The 23,721-nt window shown below is 42.7% G+C and overlaps 1 protein-coding gene and 1 long non-coding RNA gene across 2 annotated transcripts in view; one reads left to right on the forward strand and one right to left on the reverse strand.

Moving 5' to 3' along the window:
* The window catches only part of LOC132569709 (uncharacterized), a 405,436-nt gene extending 388,878 nt beyond the window's left edge, over positions 1-16,558 (reverse strand). The window contains exon 1 of the long non-coding RNA XR_009555283.1: positions 16,501-16,558. This is a non-coding gene — a long non-coding RNA (uncharacterized LOC132569709). The remainder of the gene's footprint in view (positions 1-16,500) is intronic.
* Positions 5,097-23,721, forward strand: part of OXCT1 (3-oxoacid CoA-transferase 1) — a 79,594-nt gene continuing 60,969 nt past the window's right edge. The window contains exons 1-3 of the mRNA XM_060236039.1: positions 5,097-5,705; positions 14,812-14,920; positions 17,661-17,751. Coding sequence (XP_060092022.1) covers positions 5,226-5,705; positions 14,812-14,920; positions 17,661-17,751 — 680 coding nt within the window. The 5' untranslated portion in view covers positions 5,097-5,225. The remainder of the gene's footprint in view (positions 5,706-14,811; positions 14,921-17,660; positions 17,752-23,721) is intronic.

The raw sequence follows: 23,721 nt of genomic DNA on the forward strand, positions 1-23,721 counted from the left end.
GAGTAAAACACAAAGATGGGAGCAGTATGAGCACCTACTTAAAAAGATTTTGAAAAACAAGATGTGCATAATTATGTCTAAAGAAGACTTTTTTTTTTAATAGGGAACCTTGTCCAGAGTGCACTGCTCTGTTCTACACTCCACATTCCCAGCTCTGTTCATCTAATGATGGCTTTTGAAGAACATCTGTTGCTTATGGTCTTAAACAAATTCCTCTTTAGCTACTATGACTGTAACCTTGGCAGGTTGTTCCAAGGGGGAAACAGTAATGGGTAGTATAAGGAAAAAATGTGTACAAGAGGGGAACTTGCAAGGGCTTGTGGCAGTAATCTCATTTCCCCCTATATGCTCCTCCCCTGGCAGCCCTGCAGCCTCTCCCCTTTTTCCTGTTCATTCTTTCCTTCCCAGCCACCACTTTGTCTGCCTGTCTTCAGCTTTCCCTCCTCCTCTCCAGCCGGCAGCCCTATTTATTTATTTTTCATATTTATATCCCGCCCTCCCCGTCGAAGCAGGCTCAGGGCGGCTAACAACATCATATGTCAACAATAAAACAATAAAAACAATCACAAGTCCATTTAAAATTAAAACAGGTTACAATTTAAAATTATTAGTGCAGTTTTAAAACAACAGTTTGGTGCTAACATCGTGCCATTCTTCAGTGATGTTTGGCATCTAAACATTTTGGTTGAAGGCCATTTGAAATAGTGTTGTTTTGCAGGCCTTGCGGAACTGGGCAAGGTCCCGCAAGGCTCTAACATAATCTGGGAGTTGGTTCCACCAGTGGGGGGCTGCAATAGAGAAGGCTTTTTTCTCTAGTAGCCTTCAATTTCGCCTCCCTCGGTCCAGGGATTACTAATAGGTTGTGCGATCCAGATCTAAGTACCCTTAGATCCATGCATGGGATGGAGAAAGTAGAGAAAGAAGTACTTTTCTCCCTTTCTCACAATATAAGAACTCGTGGGCATTCGATGAAATTGCTGAGCAGACAGGTTAAAACGGATAAAAGGAAGTACTTCTTCACCCAAAGGGTGATTAACATGTGGAATTCACTGCCACAGGAGGTGGTGGCGGCCACAAGTATAGCCACCTTCAAGAAGGGTTTAGATAAAAATATGGAGCAGAGGTCCATCAGTGGCTATTAGCCACAGTGTATGTGTGTATATAAAATTTTTTGCCACTGTGTGACACAGAGTGTTGGACTTGATGGGCCGTTGGCCTGATCCAACATGGCTTCTCTTATGTTCTTATGTTCTTACCCTCTGGGGAATATATGGGGAGAGACGGTCCCTAAGGTAGGCAGGTCCTTGGCCATATAGGGCTTTAAAGGTGATAACCAGCACCTTGTAGCGAATCCGGAACACTATCAGCAGCCAGTGTCCTTGGAAAAGTGTGGTTCGGTTGCATGGTGGCCTCTGTCAATGGGCTCAGCCAGGATATGTCAGTGGTGAGGCTCCAGCAGTTGCCGCAGGGTCTGTCCCTGGCACGTCCTCCTCCATCAGGGTACAGGGTAATGGAGGAGGACAGGAACTTTGCCACAGAAGCCAAGGCTTGGCAATGTTGTTGTGGTTGCCTAGCAATGCCTAAAATTGCCCTGAAATCTCAGAATGGAGCCTAGGTGGGCACTGTTTCCTCAAAGCTGCAAAGGTTTGTTATTTTAAAGAATTTTAATCCCCTCTTGTAATTTTTTAAATAGATTATTTCAGATTTTTCTGCAAACCTGGGGATTCCTTCAGTTTTGTGGAGAAATCTCTCATGTCTGTAACTGGCTCCTTTTTCTTTTACATGGATTTTTAAGACCAAAATCTGTGGCCCAGTTTATGTTTTCAGGAAAGTGTTCATTATAAATATGTAAGAAGTTCTGAACGAGTTCAGCCTATACATTTCTGATTATAACTATTTATAAACTTTAAAATCCACGTAGCTAACGGGGCTTGGTGAAAGGGTTATAAAAGTTATGGTTGGTGAGGAGGATTTTCTACCTTGCACGGAAAAGCTGGCTGCAGTTTGGATCACAAGCACCACTAAAACTTTAACAGCAATGTAATAGGACTTAGTTATAACTGACATCCTACTGGTTATAATAGAGATTGGTCATACCATTGCCAACCTCCAGGTGGAGCCTGGAGATCTCCCACTATTACAGTTGATCTCCATACTACAGAGATCAGTTCCATGGGAGAAAACTGCTGCGTTGGAGGATCAGGTCTATGGGATTGTCCCCCTTCCCAAACCGCACACTCCCCAGGCTCTACCCCCCAAATCTCCAAGTATTTTCCCATTCAATTGTTGGCAATCCTAGTTCATGACTGGCTTTTGTTAGATTTGGTCCAATAGCTAGTGAGTTGCTAGATGTGTACAACTTACGCAAACATTTCTGGATGAAGTCTGGATGATGGGAAAGATACAGACTGATTTCTCCAAAATTGCCATTTTTGGCACCACTTAGAGCAATTGAAACATATGGCAAGAAGGAGAGAAAATCAGACAAAACAAAGCCTTCACCTGCTGGCAGAAACACTGCCATAAACAATAAAATGGAAGACAGAAGAATTATTTAAGCCATTTTCAGGTCTCCATGTGGGAGAAAAGGTATGAGGTAAATAAATAAATACAACAGGCAGGCAATTTGAAGGAGTACAGGGAACATAAAATTGAAAACCAGCTGGCTGTGAAACTCTGTTCTGTCTGCTTCTCAGAAAACATTGTGTCAATGCACTGGGGTGAGGTGGAAGGCTCATGATTCACAGGCATTTTCTGCTCACCTGTAAAAAAATTACAAGTGTATATTAATATATCTGAAACGGCTGGGTATAACACGTTAGTTGAAGTACTGCATTGCCATGATGACATCGTTAAAAACTGTCCTAATTCCACTGAAGCTCTTAACAGTCCCTAAATTTATTTTTTGCTTCTTAACTGAAAAATGACACCCCTAGTCATGACCGAAGTATTAGATGTTGGTATGAAATGGTAACTGCCAAGATGTGTGCCAGCTACAAGCTAAATGCTCACTTTCCATATTTTCAGGGATTGTTCAGTGGTCCAAAGCTATTTTTTTTGGACAAACTGAGCAGTGGCATTGCGCTTTTTACAAGGTTTGGGGTAAATGGCGTGACTTGATGGCACTGTCCACCACCAAGCGGAAAGCGAAGATTTTCAAGGCATGGAAGCCAACTGTCATCACCTAGTAATTGCTGTCAATCAAACTGCTGTTAGAGGACAGCTACAGAGGCCAGTTCAAAAGCAGCCAATCCTGAATACAACCCATCAGATTTCTAACCTTTCCAGGACTTTTTTTGAGCGGGAACGCACAGGAATGCAGTTCCGGCTGGCTTGGCATCAGGGGGTATGGCCTAATATGCAAATGAGTTCCTACTGGAATTTTTCTAAAACAAAAAAGCCTGATCCTTTCTGTGGGAGGAATTTTTGTATTATATATTAGGAAATTCCCCCTAAAGTCCTCACCAAACTCATTCCAAAATAAGCCCAGTTGATCTTAGTAAATTCATTGGCTGCCCATCAGTTACTGGGCTTAGTTTAAAGTATTGGCTTTCACATACAACGTTTTGGTCCCTCATACCTATGCTCTGCCATGGCAGCTTCACACATTATAGCAGGTGCCAAATCCACAATTGCCTTCTCCATTGTGGCCCCACCATATGGAACGGCCTGCCTGGTGAGGTCAAGAAGGTTCCCTGGCTTTCTGCAAACTATGATTTATTCCAGAGAGCTTTCTCAAAAAAAACCTTTTCTATGCAGGCAATAAGGCTGCACTGTAACAAAATTATTCATTAAGATATTTAGGTAAAGGGTTAGGCACTGTGGTCTATACTACTGTGTATAATTTGTACTTCCTGTGCTGTAAATAAGATCCTACTATATAATTTTTGGATTCTTTAATGCATCATGTTGATGCTTATGCTTTGTTTCAGTTCTGTTTTCAGATTTATGATTTCTACAGTCCAAATCTTATTGCACTGCTTACTGGATGATCCATCCTGTTGATTGTATTGACATACTCTGTGTAACCCACCTTGAGTCCCAGTGAGAAAGGTGGACTATAAATGAAATAAGAATAAAATAAGAACAGCTGCTGGAGTTTCAAAGGAGAGAGCAGGGGGAAATGGCACCCCTCAGCTGCAGTGGTACAGCCCATTCTGCCACTTCAGCCGCCTAGGGCCTTATTTTTCCAGGTATGCAGGTGAGCTCTAAAGAATTTGGTGGTAACCTGGGCTGGCTCAGGCAGAAAAAAATATTTCAAATGTTATTTTTTTAAAATCCCTGAAAATAGACAAAATATAAGCAGGTATCAAGCCTGGTTGTTATTATTGTTGTTGGGGAGGGATGGTGGCTCAGTGGTAGAGCATCTGCTTGGTAAGCAGAAGGTCCCAGGTTCAATCCCTGGCATCTCCAACTAAAAGGATCCAGGCAAATAGATGTGAAAAACCTTAGCTTGAGACCCTGGAGAGCCGCTGCCAGTCTGAGTAGACAATACTGACTTTGATGGACCGAGGGTCTGATTCAGTATAAGGCAGCTTCATATGTTCAATATGTTCATATGTTGTTATTTTATAATCTACTGCCAGTTCACTGGGTCAGTGGTTTTTTTTTTTTTTTTAAATTAGTTACCATTTTTACTGGTGTTTTTAGTGTTTTAGGTTGCTGCTGGCAGCTGTTTCAGTTGTTCTTTGTGATAATACCAAAAGAATAACATGTAAGCCAGTGACTTCTTAGAGAATCACAAGGTGTCATGAGTCAATAGGGGTTGTCAACTCTGGGTTGAGAAATTCCTGGAAATTTTAGTGGTGTGAAGCCTGGGGTCTGGGAGAGCCCTCAGTCAGATATAATGCCATAGAGTCCATCCTCCAAAGCAGCCATTTTTCTCCAAGGGAATGGATCTCTGTAGTCTGGAGACCAGTTGTTATTCTAGGAAATCTCCAAGCCTCATCTGGAGGTTGGCAGCGTTGTCCAGTGCATGACTCAGAAATGCCCCCTTTGGAATAAAGGCTGTTAGTCCTAAAGGCGCCACTGAAGGCACAAAGTAGCCACTCTTCTGCAATCACCCAAAGAAACAAATGTCTATTTTGTGGTTTTATATTATTGGCTTGTTCGTTATTTTATTAAATAGGTGGTCCTTCTTGAGTGTTATTTATATATAAAGGGCGAGGTACAAGTCTTATACATAACATTTCTCTCCCTGATAGGTTCGTTTTCTCCTGGCAGGGATGCGCCCTAAACCCGAGTTCATTCAAGAATGGAAAGACAGTCCAGTCTTCCATTGCAGGATCCTACCCTTAGGCCTAAGAAGTCATGCTAAGTTCAGAAATGACCCGTTCTTCCTGCAGCCCCATCCGCCGCCGCAGCTGCTTCTCCGTCCTCTCCCTCCCCGCGTCTTGCAAAGAGTTAAAGCCGACGTCAGTGGGTGTGGGGCCGAGCCCCCGACCTTCCCCCCCGGTCTCTGCGATCGCAACGTCTCCCATTTGCCAGCCGGCCGGGTTTTTCCAGCAGCATCGCGCGGAGGGGGCAGGGCATCAGCTTTCGCCGCCGCCTGCTGCTCCAGTCCTTGCCTGGCTCTGCACGCTGCAAAAAGCTCGAAGATGGCGGCCCAGAGTCTCCTCTCCCGCCTCAGCCGGTGCCTCCCCGTCGCTTCCAGCTGCGGCTCCCGCAACGGGACCGTGCAATTCTTGTTCAGAGCCCAGGCGAAGGTAAGAAGCGGCGCGGAAAGCTCCGGGCCTTGCGTCTGTTTAGAGGGCTCCGTGGAGCGCGCTGCATCTTCATTCATCCTCCATCCATTGAATTTCAAGCGGGGGGGTGGGGTGTGCTGTCCCCGGTTGAGCTGCAGCCTGGAATATAGACGTGTCCCATCGGCCCTATTTCCGTTTCCACGCTACCCAGACCTCCTTCTCGATCCCCCTGCAGCTTTTGGCTGCTGTATGCCGTTGTCGGTGGCCCAGGCGCAAGACCTTCCAAACGCATGGTGCTCCTCCGCGCCCGTCTACCTGCTGCGAGTCCTTCAGGGCTTGCATACAAAGACACGCCTGCCCTGGTCCCGCTGACCTTGGGGAGGAAGCCTGCTTTGCGCGGCCTGTAGTCGGGGCTGGCTGATCTGATTCCACAGCCCTGCGTAGGAGATGGACGCAGAGGGGGCGAGGCAGACCTCTTTAAGAGACTCTCTTGACGTTTTAAAGGACATTGAATTATTATTATGATGTTTCTTTCAAGCCCCAGGGAACTTCGGTCTGCCCATCGACATTAATGGGCCTTGCTCCAGAGTTGGATCTCCAACTCTGGAGCAAGGCCCATTAATGTCGATGGGCAGACCGAAGTTCCCTGGGGCTTGAAAGAAACATAATCCAACTCTGGAGCAAGGCCCATTAATGTCGGTGGGCAGACAGAAGTTCCCTGGGGCCTGAAAAAAACATAATAATAATAATAATACAAAGCCCTTTAAAACGTTTAGGGAGTCTCTTAAATGGGTCCATGATTTCATTCCTGAGCCCAGGCACTCCTGTTCCAAAACAGTAGAACTTGGGGATTCTGTTACTTATGGAAACTTTTGGCCAAGTTAACCTTAGGTTCTAAAATTCTGCAAAACCGGTTTTACTACAGTAAGATTTTTTGTTGTAGAAATGCGGGAAGTTGGACTTAAGAAGTTCACAGTTGTACTGATTTCACTGCCACTTCATTGAGCTATTTATACTCTGTTCTTTTTTATTATTATTTTTTACCAGAGTGTTTTACAACATCATTCACCTGCCCTCTGTTTTGTTTTCACAATAGCCTTGTGAGATAGGTCAGGCTGAGCTATTTATTTAATTTGTACCCCATTTGTCTCACCAGAGGGAATCTAAAGGGGCTTATATTGTTCCCCTCTCTTCCATTTTATCCTTACAACACGCCTGTGAAGTAGGTTAAGGCTGAGAGTATGTTAGTGGTCCAAGGTCACCCAGCGAATTTATGTGGCAGAGTGGGGATTCAAACCTGGGTCTCCCAGTTCCTGATCTGACATTCTAGCTGCTGCATCATACTGGTTCTCTTTTGCAAGTGTTGTGTGCTTCAGGACTGACCCCACCCCCCTCCCCAAAAACCCCCTTTGAGCTCTTTGTCACTTACACTGACTTTAGCAGTCACCTTAAAGTCCTTTCATTAAAGCCACATGTTAAGAGGGTGGGATGGATTGTGTTATGTTGCATAACATACACCAGCACATATTTAGATCATTTAAGAGAGGATCAGAAATACTGAAATTTCACATATTCGGAGGGTTATGCTTACCCCTGAAAACCCATTCTGGGGTGAAGAAGCTTCCCTTCATCCTTTTGGTTTTTCTTTTCTTGACTTTCCAATAGGTCCCCACTTGTCAGCTGCCTAATGCAAATCACAAGTCTTTTGTATGGAGACTAAAGTGTTTGTTAGGTACAGCACCTTGCAGAGCCTATTAAAATGGTTTAGTAGTAGTGATAGTAAATAATTTTTAAAAACTTATGATTTTTCTTCAGGGCTCATCCTTCCTCTGCTTTGACTTCCCAACAACCTTGTAAGGTAGTTTAGGCTGAGAGTGAGTGACTGGCCCAAGGTCACCCAGTTGAGCTTCAGGGCAGAACGGGGATTTGAATCTGGTTCTCCTGTATCCCAGCCTGACACTCTAACCATTATACTACATTAGATATATACCTGAATACTTCTATTGCCTTGAGGCCTGCGCTTCTTTCCCCCTCCCACATTAATGCAACTTTACAAAATCTTGTTGGCCACAGCTCTCTGGATTTGTACATATGATTTCTGAGGTTTCAGTTTGCAGGAATTTGGGTTGTCTGTGTTGCAGAAAGAGTTGGAGGTAGAGGGGAAAAATAACCTTTAACGGAGGCTTAATGGGATGTTATTTACCTCCGCACCATAAAAAGCTTTAGCTGGCCATTTCCTTACATTAAGCCTCTGTTAAAGGAGCAGGATATTTTTCTCCAGGACTATCGGCAGTGGTGGTTGAAGGTGGCTTGTGGTTCTGTGTTAACTCCTTTAAAGGACACTTTAGCAGAGTTTGAAGGCTGGGAGGTGTGCCTGCTTGAGGAGACAGCTGGTGGATTGGGTCTTCTGTTGTGCCAACTCTTAATCAAATGCAACATGTGACTTTCCAGGCAGGGAAAACAAACTGTTGGTTGGTTCTTTCTATTATAGTATCTCACGCTGCTTGCAAAGTGACACAGCACCAGATATTTCGTACAGTTTCTGCTGTGCCTGGAGATAGTAATAGGAACAAGGACTAGCTTTTCATGTTTGCATAGGATGGATCCCTTCCAGATCCAATGCATTCGCATTTATTTTTGTTAGGAGACCTTTCTAGGACCAGGAAGATGCAGGTGCAAATCCCTGGATGTTCTTAGGCCAATCACTCTTTTTCAGCCTTAACCTACCTCACAGAGTTGTTGTGGCTATAAAATAAAGGAGGGGAGAACCACTATGCAAGCCCAGAACTCCTTTGAGAAAGGAAAAGATGAAAATGCAGTACATTTGTAAACTGGGTTTTAAACAAGGAGCCTATGCCCACATTGAAGAGCTGCAGATTTCTTTGGCTCATTTGTTCTCACTTCATTTCTCAGTAAATTCCCTTGAACTAAGTGGCTGATGATTCTGAGTAGATCTGTTTAGGACTGCAGTGTGAGGAGTCTTTCTGATTAAGAATCTTGGAGAAGTGATACCTTTGTTACTCAAATAGCAAAATACTAACAAGTGGCTGCCTGATTTTGGTTTCTCTTTTGCAGATCTTATGGCACACTTTGCATAGCGCGGTTTGTAAACGTTAAAATTGTCTAATGCCAGCAGTGTATATACACTTGCAAGTTCCTAGAACAGGGGTGTCCAAACTTGCTTAACATAAGAGCCACATAGAATAAACATCAGATGTTTGAGAGCCACAAGACATGAACAGATATTACATGCACGTCTTTATTAAAACTCTTAATATTTTCTTTGCACGGAAAGATAAAATACATACATATGCACTTTACAACATGACCATGCTAGGAGAGTTAAAAAAAGCAACACAAAACCTGGGAATAACAGTCTCCATAAGACCATCATAGGAAAAGGTTAGAGAATTGTTTTTTTGACACCAGTGGGAGAAGGAAACACACATATAAATCACTGACCACTATTTGCGTCATTATGCATCTCTCTTTGTCTTGACACCAAGGTTAGTAAATACAGCTCCTACAAAAGCTATAAAACTAAGGGGGAACCCTGCACTGCCCTCTTTAATTCCTTCCCTCCTTCCAGGAACTCCCTTGGCTCTTGCACTCTTTCCCCATTCTAGGTAACCAGGCAGCCTCTGTGGTGGAGGAGAAGAGCTTGTAAGCCTGCTTATTTCCCTCTCCACTGCTTCTCACATGGCAGAAATGGTTGCCTACCTATAGGTCAGTGCTCAGAGGCAAATTGCGGTCCTGATGCTAAGCATGCTTACTTGAGAGTAAGTCTGCATTAAGTTCTCTCTCATCCTCTGGGAACTGCACAGTAGTTGTGAAAGAGCCACTTGTGGCTCCTAAGCTGCAGTTTGGCCATTCCTGTCCTAGACGCAAACTGCCCAGCCTGCTCTTGACCTCTAACAGATGCATGTGTATATATAAAGTGCCATCAGGTTACACCACTTAATGGCAACCTGGTTGGTGGGGCTTGGAAAGCAAGAGGTAAGCAGAAATGGTTTGCCATTGGCCACCTCTGTATAGCCGCCCTGAGCTTGCCTCGGCGGGGAGCGGGGTATAAATAAAATTTATTATTATTATATTCCTTGGTGATCTCTCACGCAAAATACTAACAAGGGCCAACTCTGCTTAGCTTCTGTGATCTGATGAGATTGGGCTAGCCTGCATTATGAAGGAATCTGCAAAAGAAACCTTACACACTTGCATCAGACTGCTGTTAAGAACTCTGGAGACAGGCTGGTTAAGGAATATTAACAACCTTAAGCTTGTGTGTTGAGAACAGGGACTCAACTGATTATAACTGGAATTGAAGCTTGCCTGGCTCTGCTGCTACCTTATATTAATTAGCACTTTCAGTTCAGGGAGCTGCCTTTAAACACATTAGCAGTGGATGTATCTGTTTAAACAGTGTTTAATGACACTGAAGTTATCAACAGCCTGATTCTCCTTAACTCCCAACACTTGCCCAAGGGTAGTTTAGTTGGCATTGTCTTTCCAGGTAGCATCCCAACAGTTTGTGTGAGCTAGGGGAGGGGGTGTGGCTCCATGGTAGAACTTTCTGGTTCTTTTTTTTATTTGCAAAACATATATCTTGCCTTACAACGGCTGCCAAGGCATCTAACAATTTACAACATATATGTTAAAATTACACTATAAAACCAGTAAAATTGCCCACAAACATACATGATTAAAACAATTTTTAAGAGTTAAAAACAGCTAAAATACCCACAAAACGGTAAAAAATGCATACCAAAACATATAAAAACATTAGTTGGATGGAGAGGTCATTGAGAGGCCAAGCGAAACAAAGGGGTTATCTGTGTTATCTCTGTTGGTTGTGTGCCCACACTGTATGTTGGTGGTTTTGTTTTGTTTTTTGTTTTCACATGTGTTGTGCTCCCCATGGGCTTCTCTTGAACCCCCCCTTTCTCTGAGTACTTTTACACTACAGCAGTGGCTTTTCTAAGCTGATTCTGAGTCAGCTTTACTGCACAAGCATATTGCTTAATTCATAGGGGTTTTTTGCTGCCCAGGGACTGTCATCCATGCCCCATTTTAAACCTCCCCCCCCCACCCCAAATCCATGCTCCCTCCTCTCCCACCTTTTCTCTCTCCTCTTCCCCATGCTAATTTTTATTTGTGTTTTTTTGAATTCATTGCACTAGCAATACATTGTTAATGAAAACTGTGGCTGAATTGATTTTTTTTACTTGGCTAGTAATAGAATGCTAACTTGGAAGTGTGATCCGAGTGGGCAGCTGTGTTGGTCTGAAGCAGTAGAACAAAGTAGAAGTCAAGTAGTATCTTTTGACCAACAAAGTTTTATTCAGAATGTAAGCTTTTGTATGTATGCCTACTTCTTCAGACAAGGTCCCCTGGTTTTTTAAAATCAGTTTTTAGAACTCGAAATACACCATGATACCTTTCCACCCTGCCGCCCATCCCCTTTCGTCTTCCCTTTGCCCCATGCTATATTTTTATTTTCTTTATTTCTGATTTCCTCACACTAGGGATAGGACACTGATGGGAATGCAGCTATGTTCTCCAGCTTTTAAAAAACATTCGAAACTACAGTCCCCCCTGCCTTCTTGCTCTATCATCTTTCCTTTCCCCTTCACCCGGGGCTACCTCTGTGCTCTAAAAAGAGTATCTGCCTAGTATGTGGAAGGCCTTGGGTTCAATCCCCAGCATCTCCAGTTAAAAGGATCAGGTGGTAGGTGATGTGCCTGTGAGAGTAGACGATACTGACTTTGAAATACCAGTGGTGTTTGTATGTCTGTAACACACACACACACAAGCAGTGATCTTATTGAATGTTTATGTTGCAAACCAGATGATAAGAGCAGGTCACAAGACTTTTCTTTGTAGTTAAAAGTTTTAGCTTGCTCTGCAAGCTGGTTAAGCAAGATTTAAGCTTGGCTCAAGCTTAGGGTGAGCAACTGGCCAAGAAATAGTTCCTGACCCTTTTCTGAGACCTGCATAGGTAGGTATCTTCTTTTTTTATGGCCATGAGGTAGATTAGGCTGGGAATATGTGGCTGACCAAGGTCACCCAGCAGCTTTCATTGGAGAGTGGAGATTTGAACCTGGTTCTCTCAGATGCTCCTCTGGTACTCTAACCAGTACACAACTCTGCCTTTTTTGCTCTTGGCTCTGATGGTAACAGGCATAATAATTGGATTTTTAAAAAAGGCCTGATGTTGTACAATATGATCCAAAGCATGATGGTTTGGATTGAGAAGTTCCATGGATTTAAAATCAGTTTGCTTCCTAGTATAATATTTCTCAGTTGCACCTACTCAGTAACCTTATTCTTGAGCTTAGGAGGAGTCATGAACAAATCTTTCGATTACTCTCCATATACACATTGTCTTTTTTTTAAATTTCATACCCTACTGAATAAAGCTTATTAACTGTACATTTTTCTTAAATATCCCTTGCACGTGTCTTTTCAGTAGACATGCTTCATATTTTCAGGAATTAAAGTGATGAATGATGGAATTTAAATATCACTGCATCCTCAGTGCAGATGTATCCTTTAAGGAAATGTGATAAACATGGGATGTTAACACAAAAGCTGCTGCCACAGGCTGGTCTCGGCCTAACTTCCCTTACAAGGTGGTCGTGAGGGAAATAAATGGAGGGTAAGAGAACTGTGTGTATTCTTTGGAGAAAGAACAGGATAAAAATGCAGTGGGAGGATAGATCTTGGGGCACACAGAAGCAACAGGGTTGACAATGGGAAATGGGAAAATTAACAGAGATACATTACATTTCCTGTGTCTTCTGTTTCTTGCTCCCAGTTTTGCGTAAAAAATAATGAAAAACAAAGATTTGACACAACACGCTCTGCATTCCCCTGCAGATCAGATATTTCTAAATAATTCCAGGCTAAAGTGCAAGCATGTGTAGACTAATGATTCATGCATTTTGACATCCTTCTGCAACATATTCTATTCAGCAAATTCACTTGCTGTTGTCCTGGTAATCAGTTTAGCCCTGGCATACCAGTAGACTCTGGATTCTCCAAGTTTATGGGCAGCCAATAAAATTTGGGTTGGTGCTGCAGGTGAGATTGGAGATGGTCTGGTTGCCTAAGTTGTGTTTTTGCTCCCATGAGGGTATTTTCCCATTAAACAAATTTAAGGTGTCATCCACTCTTTTGCTAAGGTTTCAGCCTTGTGTCTGGTTAGTGCATGCTTCCAAGCATTGTGAATGCTGCATTTTCACTAGCGTATCCTCCTTTTTGGCATCTTACCCAGTAACAGTAATGAGGAAGGAATGTGACCGTAGTTGTTCCCTGAAAGTCACATTGCTTTCTCATTGCACGACCTGCTGTGTCACTCCTCTCTGCTATTTCTGGACTTTCCACTACCGGGTTCTCTTCCACTTCCCTGTCACTGTTCCTTTATTACGCCAGCCCTCTAGCTGCAGCTTCACCTGTGCCTTGTCCATCTAGGATCCCATGGAGAGGCTGCTTTATATTCTGTGTAGCAGCTGGTGTCACAAGGTGAGGTCTTCTTGAAAGCACTGGCTCACAGTGAGGGTCATGTGATTCATGGCCTTCCTTTCCTTCACACAGAAAGATCCTTGGAATATCTTGGCAGAGGTATCCCAGCTAAACTTCTTTCCCTATAGAAACAGCTGTCATGTGGAGGAACATAAAGGGGCCCTGATTTCATAGGTCGCACCCACACTTCCTTGGGTATTGTGCTGTTGTTGCACTTTAGGGGGAGACCTTAGCTCTGCACTAGAGCATCCATCTCGCATGCACAAGGTCCAGCTTCAATCCTCAGCATCTCTAGTAAAGAAGGGATCAGGTAATGCTGCAAAATGCTTTTGCCTGCAAAGACTTTTCAGTTTAGAAAAGAGACAACTAAGGACATGATAGAAGTTTATAAAATTATGCATGGGGTAAAGAGAGACAACCAAGAGAACTTTTTCTTCCTCTCCCAAAGTACTGGAACTTGAGGGCACGCAATGAAACTGATGGGCAGTAGGTTCAGGACAGGCAAAAGGAAATACTACTTTACACAGAGAGTGGTTAAAACGTGGGATTCATTGCCAGAGGGATGGTAGTGAGGGCCACAGGAATAAATAGCTTTAAAGGGGGATTAGATAGATTCATGGAGGATAAGTCTGTCCATGGCTACTTAGCCATGTTAACTGAGGGGAACCTTTATATTGAGAGTCACTAATCCTCTGAATCCCAGAACCGGGAGGCCACATTAGGGGAACGTCTCAGCCTCTATGCCCTGTTGTTGGCTGTCAATAGGAACTGGTTGGCCACTGTGTGAGGCAGGATGCTGGGCTAGGTGGACTATTGGTCCGATCCAGCAAGGCTCTTCTTATGTTCTTAATCAAACTAGTGACTAGTAGTGTGACTCAGAATAAGGGGCCATGGATCAAACCTGGGACCTTCTGCATGCCAAGCAGATGTGCTACCACTGAGCCACAGCCCCTCCCATTAGGATAGCAAATACTAAATCATACAACTGCACAGAGTTAGACCAAACTCTAGCTTGGTGTAGTGGTTATTGGACTAGGATTTGGGAGACCCAGGTTTCAGTTCCCACTCTGCCAAGAAATCTTGCTGAGTGTATTTGGGCCTGTTCTTCTGCCTCACAGGATAATATAGAGGAAGAGAGAACAGTATTGAAACTGGCTTTGGTCAACATTGGTAAGAAAAGTTTATATATCTAAATACAGAAAACATGGAATCATCTTTGTGGGTGAAATTTTTAAATCTGCTGCATCAGAAAACATAAGACCTTTACAAAATACTATAAAGGTATATAGATGTATCAAGCAAGTTATAGGTCAAGACCTAAAGAAGTGAGGAGTGACTCATGAAAGCTCATCCCCTGCCTGAAATTTTGCTAATCTTTAAGGTGCTACTGGACTCTTGCTCTAAAGCAAGTTATAGAGATCTGGTAGTCTTTTGAGGTGGAACCTCTTTCTCAGACATTCTTCTTGAAGACATGTCTTTGGAATTATAATTGCTGCTTCCTGTTCATTTTGTCTTTCTAATGCATCAAACAAGCAATTATTGATTATTGTGTCTAAGTAATATTTCACCCACTTCTACCACCTCCCAACTTTTTCCCCTCTTCTAGACTTGTGGCTGCTATTTTTCCACTAGTAGCTGTTACAACACCAAATTTTATACTGATCCCGTGGAGGCGGTAAAAGACATACCCAATGGGTCAACTCTCCTCGTGGGTGGTAAGTAATGATTGAATCCATTGTTCTTAGACTTGTTCAGATTGGAAGTAATTTTCTCCCTGACATTTTCCTCCTTGACAATAAGTGTGAAGTTCTGGGTAGGGTTGTGGGAGCCAGTGTGGTGTAGTGGTTAAGTGTGTGGTCGCTTATCTGGGAGAACCGGGTTTGATTCCCTGTTCCTCCACATACACCTGCTGATGTAACCTTGAGTCAGTTGCAAGTTCTCACAGAGCTGTTCCTCTTGAGCAGTTTCTGTCAGAGCTCTCTCAGCTCCACCTCACAGCGTGTCTGTTGTGAAGAGGGGAAGGGGAAGGAGATTGTAAGCTGCTTTGAGACTCCTTCAGGTAGTGAAGGGTGGAGTATAAATCCAATTTCTTCTTATTATTATTCTCTTGAAAGGGAGAGGTGTAAAGCTTGGGGATGCTACTAGGCCCAGAGCTCTTCTTTGGCAGCAGTAGTGTCCAAGGTACCTTTCACCCGCTTAGGCCCTTCCTGGGCAGGGAAGATTTTGCCACTGTAGTGCGTGCCCAGGTGACATCTAGATTAAATGGCAGCATAAACAGAGCTGGCCTTGAAGAGTCTCCAGAAGGTATTATTTGGTGCAGTATTCAGTAGCCTAAATCCTTACTGGAATGGGTTGTAGGAGGCTTATCGCTCCAGTTTTGTTCTACCTGCTTACGGACCCAATTCAAGGTGCTGATATAGAGCCATATGCAGTTTAGATCCAGCATATTTTAAGGACTGCCAAATCCATATGAACCATCTAAGGTTACATGGGAGACAAACCAGAAAAGAACTTTCTTGGTTATGGCACCAAAGTTATGGATTTCTGTCCCCAGGGAGGTTCATCTGTCATTGTCTCCCTTCAGTGGGTGAAAGTTCACTCCTTCTAATTGACTCCTTTCATGTACTTTTTTGTTTGTGCTCTGTTTTAATTTTTTTAACATATATGTGTTTTTAACCTTGTTTTAATGTTTGCTACTTTGGAGACCCTAAATTGGGTGGAAAGTCAGCTTTAAAATGTTTTAAATCAATTTGTATAAATAAATAAACCTGTGCCTACAAAGCTGGATAACTCTTGCACCAATCCTTTTCTTTGTACCTTGCAATATAAAGGCGTAGGTGTAATTTAGGTCAGAAATCAAGCATAAAATTCATTCTAGAATAGGCTTGTAAAGTTTCTAGGTCAAGATGGATCTTCAGAAAGTAGGTGACATGGGTGGTTCTTGGCATATTCAAAAAGAACAAATTTGTATGAAATCTAGGCAAAAGGTGAGGGCTGTTGAGGCATGTCAGATAAATTAGGGAAGTGTTTATGTGTCTTGCTGATTCCAGACTTGTACCTCCATTACTAAGAGAATTGCGCTGGAAGATCAACATCTGAGGATGACCAAAATGTACTGATAGGAAATATTGTTTGTATAGTTCTGTTGATGAAGAGGAGATGATAGAAACCAGCTATTTCCAATATGGGGAAACAAGTGGATGGCACCATTCTACAGATAAGGATACAGATAAGGGCACCATTCTACAGACTCCACACTGAATAGGATGAGAAAGGAGTGTGGTTTACATGAGACCAATGCTCCCTCTAAGCTGAGTTAGTGTGAGCTAGCTTACAATTTTTTAGCCTCCAGCTCACACATTTTTTGTCTCAGCTCAGGAAAAATGGCCTTAGAGCAAACTAATTTATGCAGTAGCTTACAACTTTAATGCCAGTAGCTCGCAAAATAGAACTTTTGCTCACAAGACTCCACAGCTTAGGGGGAACATTGCATGTGACCCATTGGGGAAGGGGAGAAAATTGAAAGAAGGCTTTTTTCTGCTAATAGGAGAGGCACAGTTAGATATCTGGTCAGCCCATTTTTCAAATGTTTATCTTTAAGACTTTGAGTTCCTTCTGTTCACCTCATGTAGCAGATGACCGTAAGGTTGCGAAGTCCCCTGTGGCCTCTGATTTGGGACTTTTTTCATGCATGCTATGCACACGTGGCACAATGATGTAACCGAGTGATGTCATCGCACCAGTGACATCACGCACTGGCTGCTCTGAGCGTTTCCCGTAAAAGTCTATGGTTTTCCCAGATGCTTTAGCAATTTGGGAGGAAAACTCTATGAGTGACATCATTGTGCAGGCAACATTAAGCGGGGATCCCCCCACTGGCCCACTGCGGGCCAGTGGATTGGGGACCCCCAAAGTGGGAGAACTCCCACCCAGGAGCTTGGCAGCCCTACGCACATGCCACATGGCAACAGGACTCTTTGGGGTCCCTGCTGGCGGGTGGAGGTCTGTGAAACCAGGGGATTCCCCCCCTTCCCGGCAGGAATTTGGCAGCCCTAGATGACGGGGATTAAAAATGGCCTATTGGGTGCTAGTTTGGGCTGTTCTTTCTCTTCACAAGCAGGCCACACATTTGATCCTTGTATTTGCCATTTTAATGAGGGCATAGGAATACTGGATTGCCTTATTAGTCAGCTCAGCTGTGAGTTGTAGTTATTACTGGGCATGCCAGATAACTTGGAGAGGAGTATATGTCTTTTGTATAGCACTGGAATGGGAAGGCACTTGCTCAAAAACCCAGTGTTATGAAGGACTTTTTCCTCTGAACCAGGATTGTGGGGCAGGGGCGGGGTTCCTCATATTGCGCTGGGGCTTTTGTCTTTGACAAGTGGATTTGTGGCCCTTCTCATTTTAGAGTGTAGTGGGTTGCTAACTGAAACATTTCTTTTTATTGTGTAGGTTTTGGGCTCTGTGGAATTCCTGAGAACCTCATAGGAGCTTTATTGAAGACCGGTGTAAAAGGGATAACTGCTGTCAGTAACAATGCTGGGTATGTGTGTGTCTGCTCAGAGAATGCTGTTAATTCAAGCTTTAACAGGGAACCACTTTAAATAATTGATTTAATAGATATGTAGTCAATTTAAAAAAAATCTTTCCAAGAAAAAAATGAATGACTGGACACACCCAAAGCATATGTTTCAGGGATATGTTCTGTGAAACAGGGGATCTAGTTCTTTATTCCATTCGTTTCTGCGACTCTGCATGTCATATTTATTAATCAACACCAAATATATATAAACAAATATTGTAAGTTTTGTTTTCTGCACTGATTCAATTAGAGTTTCCAGGAGCAAAGGGGACTATGAGACACTTAATGATGCAGAGACATATATAGATACTAATGGATGTTGCAGTTGTAAATCCTGCCATTCAGCAGAGGTTGACAAATCATATCTCGACCTCAGCTGAGACGATGAGAAACATGCATCATCATAGGTTATCAATTGATCCAAAATAAGTATAATGGAAATGTAGCGTAAGGAAAAGGGTATCTTAATGTCTTTCTGAAAGAGCTCATCTTGCAGTTTGATATCCTGAAGCCATGTTATGCAAGTTGAAGGAGATGTGTGCTGCCCCATACTGTTATTGGTTGTGTTTTCCCTCTAGATGTTTTGAGGCTATTCCATTATTATATAGCACTGTATTGTACAGCACTGTAACAAGATAGTTAATCTTGTCAGCTATAAGTGTTAATCATCCTCCAGAACAGGAGGGGCTCTTCTGAAATAAGAAGGCAAGGCACTAATTTGCCCCCTCCCCCACCCCACCGGTAAGTGGCAATACCTTTTTATATCTCTGGCCATTAAAACGTTTTTACTTAATTGAAAGAGATTCCTTGGGCTTTGGCAGATACCCAGAGTTTAGAGAAAGGAGATTCTAGATCATGGAGAATAATAATTGGAAATGTTTTTGTACATGTTCTTGCAATTTGTATGTGGTGCCTAGATAATATTTTGGAATTTAGAATGTGGTGTTTGTGAAGATACAGTCACTAACATTCAGCCCACAGCTGTGTCAGAGATTCACCTGGGACGTCAGATTTCTGATATTCAAATTTAGGAATGTTATAATAAGGAATTTGCCATGGTTTGCATGCTTCCCTCTCTCACCGTTTGCAGACTCCGCTTCCCTTTTATGCATTGCTATGCCATAGTTTGCCATGACATCTAAATTTAGAATCATTATAGTTGAAGGGTAGACAAAGGAAGACAGTTGTTTTCAGGCTATTCTAATTAACTCTAACTATAGATGTAGATTCCACAAATTCTAGTTAAAGAAAACAGTAAAAGGTCTACAAGAATTTGTGTATGATGGAAGAGAGAGAACAGAAGCTTGGAACACTTTTCTTGATCGCCAGACCATGGTATGGAAATAGAAAGGAACAAGAGTCCAGTTGCACCTTAAAGACTGTGGCAGGGTATGAGCTTTCATGAGTCACTGCCCAGTTTCTTCAGATACAGCTAGAATGTGAGTCCATCTTTCCTTATATCTTGGAGAGTGGAGTGATTTCAGAAACCAAATAACAGTGGCAGGTAAATGACACCAGCAGGTGTGATTGGATTAAGTGTGATATGCAGAGGGGTAGTAGGAATGGTATGCAAAGTGGGGGAAGGTGATACATGAAAGAAGTTTTGTCTTAGCATAGATCATGACAATCCACCTAAGCCCACCTAAAATTTTTATGGATGGAAATATTGGATGATTTTTTTCTAATTCCTTCCTAGCCTATGGTAGACCTCTCCTCCCCAACCTGTTTCTGGGGGTTCCCCATCCCCAGGAGCAGTATTCTGGAGGGCATTTTGGGCTGCAGCAGCAGTGGAAGGCAGGGAGGTTTTGCAGAAGAAAATCCTTCCCTTCACACAAATTCTTGATGAAATCTTAGTTCAGGGAGCTGATTCTACACCAGTGGCTGCTGGTTCAGTTTGGAACAGTTATCATCATACCTATTCTGCATTACCATTACTCTGTAGAACATCTGGTATCAGTGTAGTAAGTACCACAGTCAAAAGAGTAGAGAGATTTGGGTGCTTGCTTTGTAGTGTGAAAGTACAAATGAGGCTTTCAGTCCCAACTTTCTTTCCTTGAGTGTTAACCATCTGTGGGTTAAACATTAATCAAGATTTCCCCTTGTTTATCAATATCTCTATTGACAGTGTGACCTGCGTGATAAGATAAATCTGCTTCTTCCACCATTAAAACACTTTCAGTCTGTTTTCATTATCCAATTTGAGCATTGTTGCTGGAAATTTCACAACATTGTTTTGTAATAGTAAGGGTATTTTCATCTAGAGAATTGTAGTATTTCGGAAGCATTACTGTTAATGAGTGAAGTCTCATTACTGTAATGCTTGCAAAATACCGTGATTCTCTAGGTAGCCTCTGATTTTTTTTTTATCATGATCTTAAGAAATATTTAGGGAACCACTACAAAATTGGGTAATTTTGTACAGCCTTCAGGGTTGCATTTCTCTTTCACACTACTCTAGTTTATACTATCAGTTTCAAAAGCGTTTGCTGTGGAATCCTGCTGTGTGTACGTGTAGTTTTATCAAAAAATGCACATGGGTACAGAGATTTTTTTTTTAATGGTGGAGGAGGATTGGGAATGTCATGAATTTAAATACTTGATAAGTGGAGTATTTTTAAAGCATTAACTTTATTAGAACAACAAAAAAAATCATTTTAATCAGCAGGTGTGATATTGGTAGTAGTTAAGAAAACAAATGAATTTGGGCTTAGAAGAGGTGATTGGTTGACTGGCAGGGCTTTTTTTGTAGCAGAAACTCCATTGCATATTAGGCTATGCATCCCTGAAGTAGCCAGTTCTCCAAGAGTTTACAGGACTCTTTGTACAGGACCTTAGTATGGGAAGAGTGGCTCTTAGAACAGAATCTTAGTATAGGAAGATTGGCTACATCAGGGATGTGTGGTCTAATATGCAAAGGAGTTCCTGCTACAAAAAAAAGCTGTGGCTGAGGGGCAACAGAGGGAAGCTCCATCAAGATAAGATCAAAATGCTGTTGGTTGATAGTAAAACAAATAATCTATCTGTTCTGAATGGGATTGTTTTTAAAGAGCAGGTGTGCCGTTGCAATACAAGATGCAGATGGATGCTTAGATCTCTGTTGTGTTGTGTCTTTGACTAGCTCTGACTGGTCCACACACTGCAACCCTGCCTTGAGCAGTAGGATTTAGCCACAGTTGTCCATGTTCCAATGATTTTGTAGTTAGAGTATTGCAGTGCTATTGCTATCAACCACTTGATCTCTACAGGCAAATTCTGCAAATGAAAGTTTTTTAATGGTCCTAGAATCAGTCAGATGTTTCTGGAAAGTTCACAAGCAGTGATATCCCCCCTCCCTTTATATCTCTAACATCTGACAAAAAGATATGCTCCATCAAAATGGAGGTTCTGCTCTCTCCCATCATGGCTAATAAACCTATTCATGGAGGATACTTCATTTTTAAAGGTGTGAAAGGTAATTCCAAAGGTTTTGCTTTCCTCAGAACCACCTGTGAGGTAAGTTAGGATGAGAGAGTGACTGGCCAAAGGGTGTCTTCTTCTTTAGTCTTCAAGAAAGCAGCCTATTACTCCATTTAAGGTTTTATTAAAACGCTATTGAACTCCATGGTATTACTCTGGTGAATCTGTATTTTGCTCTGTATTGATGCCTATGAAACTACTTATGGAGAAGTTTTATTGAAGGCTGGTAACCTTTCTCTTTAATTTTTTCCCTAATCCCTTGAGATGATCTTCTAAAATGAGATTTGGTAACAGTCTGTGGGATTACTACAGAGCCACTCTGTTCAGAGGCTTGTTCATCTCCGTTTGCCCTCATCCATGAAAAGAACAGCCTTAATGAATTCTTAGGATTTTTAAAATGATTTTTAAAAGCATTGCCCTGTTTCACATATTTTACCTGTTTATGAAACCCTATGCAAATGTTATACCCCAAGAACTTTTTATTTAGCAAGAGTTGTGGTAACCTTGCTATTCGCAAGTGTGTGTGCAAGACAAGTATGAACACAAAATAGCCTAGTTTTGTCTCAAGCCTAGGTATTTTTTTTCCCTTTGTGGCTTCTTTGCTATACATTTGCTTGCTGTACAGCCACAGTGACTGGGCAAAAAGGGATGGACAGTTCATCAGGTCATCCTGGGTGCGTTGCCACTTTTCTGTGTAAGCTATTTTTAATTTTGTACCAGTTGGTGCTGGCACTAGTCCAGACATTCCCAAGAGTCTGGATCAACCTGTTCCTGTGTTGCTTCTGAAGCCTGTGAAAAGTTCATGTGGGGTCATTTTAAAACTTGAACGAAGAGGACTAGAATAACAGAAGCAAGTGCAACAAGAACTTGTAAAGCTAGTAGAAATGAGGGCAGGAGATGTTTCTCTCTGTGTTTTAAGAACATAAGAACATAAGAGAAGCCATGTTGGATCAGGCCAATGGCCCATCTAGTCCAACACTCTGTGTCACACAGTGGCAAAAAATTTTATATATACACACACACTGTGGCTAATAGCCACTGATGGACCTGTGCTCCATATTTTTATCTAAACCCCTCTTGAAGGTGGCTATGCTTGTGGCCGCCACCACCTCCTGTGGCAGTGAATTTCACATGTTAATCACCCTTTGGGTGAAGAAGTACTTCCTTTTATCTGTTTTAACCTGGCTGCTCAGCAATTTCATCGAATGCCCACGAGTTCTTGTATTGTGAGAAAGGGAGAAAAGTACTTCTTTCTCTACTTTCTCCATCCCATGCATTATCTTGTAAACCTCTATCATGTCAACCTGCAGTCGACGTTTCTCCAAGCTAGAGTCCCAAGCGTTTCAACCTTTCTTCATAGGGAAAGTGTTCTAGCCCTTTAATCATTCTAGTTGCCCTTTTCTGGACTTTCTCCAATGCTATAATATCCTTTTTGAGGTGCGGCGACCAGAACTGCACACAGTACTCCAAATGCGACCGCACCATCGATTTATACAGGGGCATTATGATACTGGCTGATTTGTTTTCAATTCCCTTCCTAATAATTCCCAGCATGGCGTTGGCCTTTTTTATTGCAAACGCACACTGTCTTGACATTTTCAGTGAGTTATCTACCACGACCCCAAGATCTCTCTCTTGGTCAGTCTCTGCCAGTTCACACCCCATCAACTTGTATTTGTAGCTGGGATTCTTGGCCCCAATGTGCATTACTTTGCACTTGGCCACAATCATTTTCTCTCTTATAGCTGTAGTAGATAGGGTTGCCAAGTCCAATTAAAGAAAAATGTGGGGACTTTGGGGGCGGAGCAAGGAGACTTTCGTGGTGAAGCCAGGAACAAGCATAATTGAACTCCAAGGGAGTTCTGGCCATCACATTTAAAGGGACAGCACACCTTTTTAAATGCCTTTCTTCCATAGGAAATAATTAAGGATAGGGGCACCATCTTTTGGGGCTTATAGAATTGGACCCTCTGGTCCAATCATTTTGAAACTTGGGGGGTATTTTGGGGAGAGGCACTAGATGCTATACCAAAAATTTGGTGCCTCTATCTCAAAAAATAGCCCCCAAGAGCCCCCAATACCCACGAATCAATTCCCTATGGGAATCATTCTCCATAGGGAATAATAGACTGCCCAGTAGACATTTCCCTCCCCGCCCACGCTTTCTAAAGGGGGGGAGGGCCTCCATACCAGGGAATCCCCTGCCCCCTCCCTCTCTCAAACACAAATACTTACTGGGTCTTCTTCCAGCAGAACTTTCCTTGCTGTGAAAACGAAAGCAAAAGAAAGGGAGGGGCCGTTCTCCATGGAAACTGTTACTGACCTTTTCCCATGAAGCCCTTCCTGTTTCCTGTGCAGCCTTAAAGGGGCACACATTTTAAAAACTGTTTGCAGGTTTCTAAACCTGCAGGAGCTCCACAACAACATGATGCCTACATGCATGTTCTCCCCTCCCCCGCTTCCGGATTTTTGGAG

Source organism: Heteronotia binoei, chromosome 4 (genome assembly GCF_032191835.1).
Source record: "Heteronotia binoei isolate CCM8104 ecotype False Entrance Well chromosome 4, APGP_CSIRO_Hbin_v1, whole genome shotgun sequence".
Classification (NCBI taxonomy): Eukaryota; Metazoa; Chordata; class Lepidosauria; order Squamata; family Gekkonidae; genus Heteronotia; species Heteronotia binoei.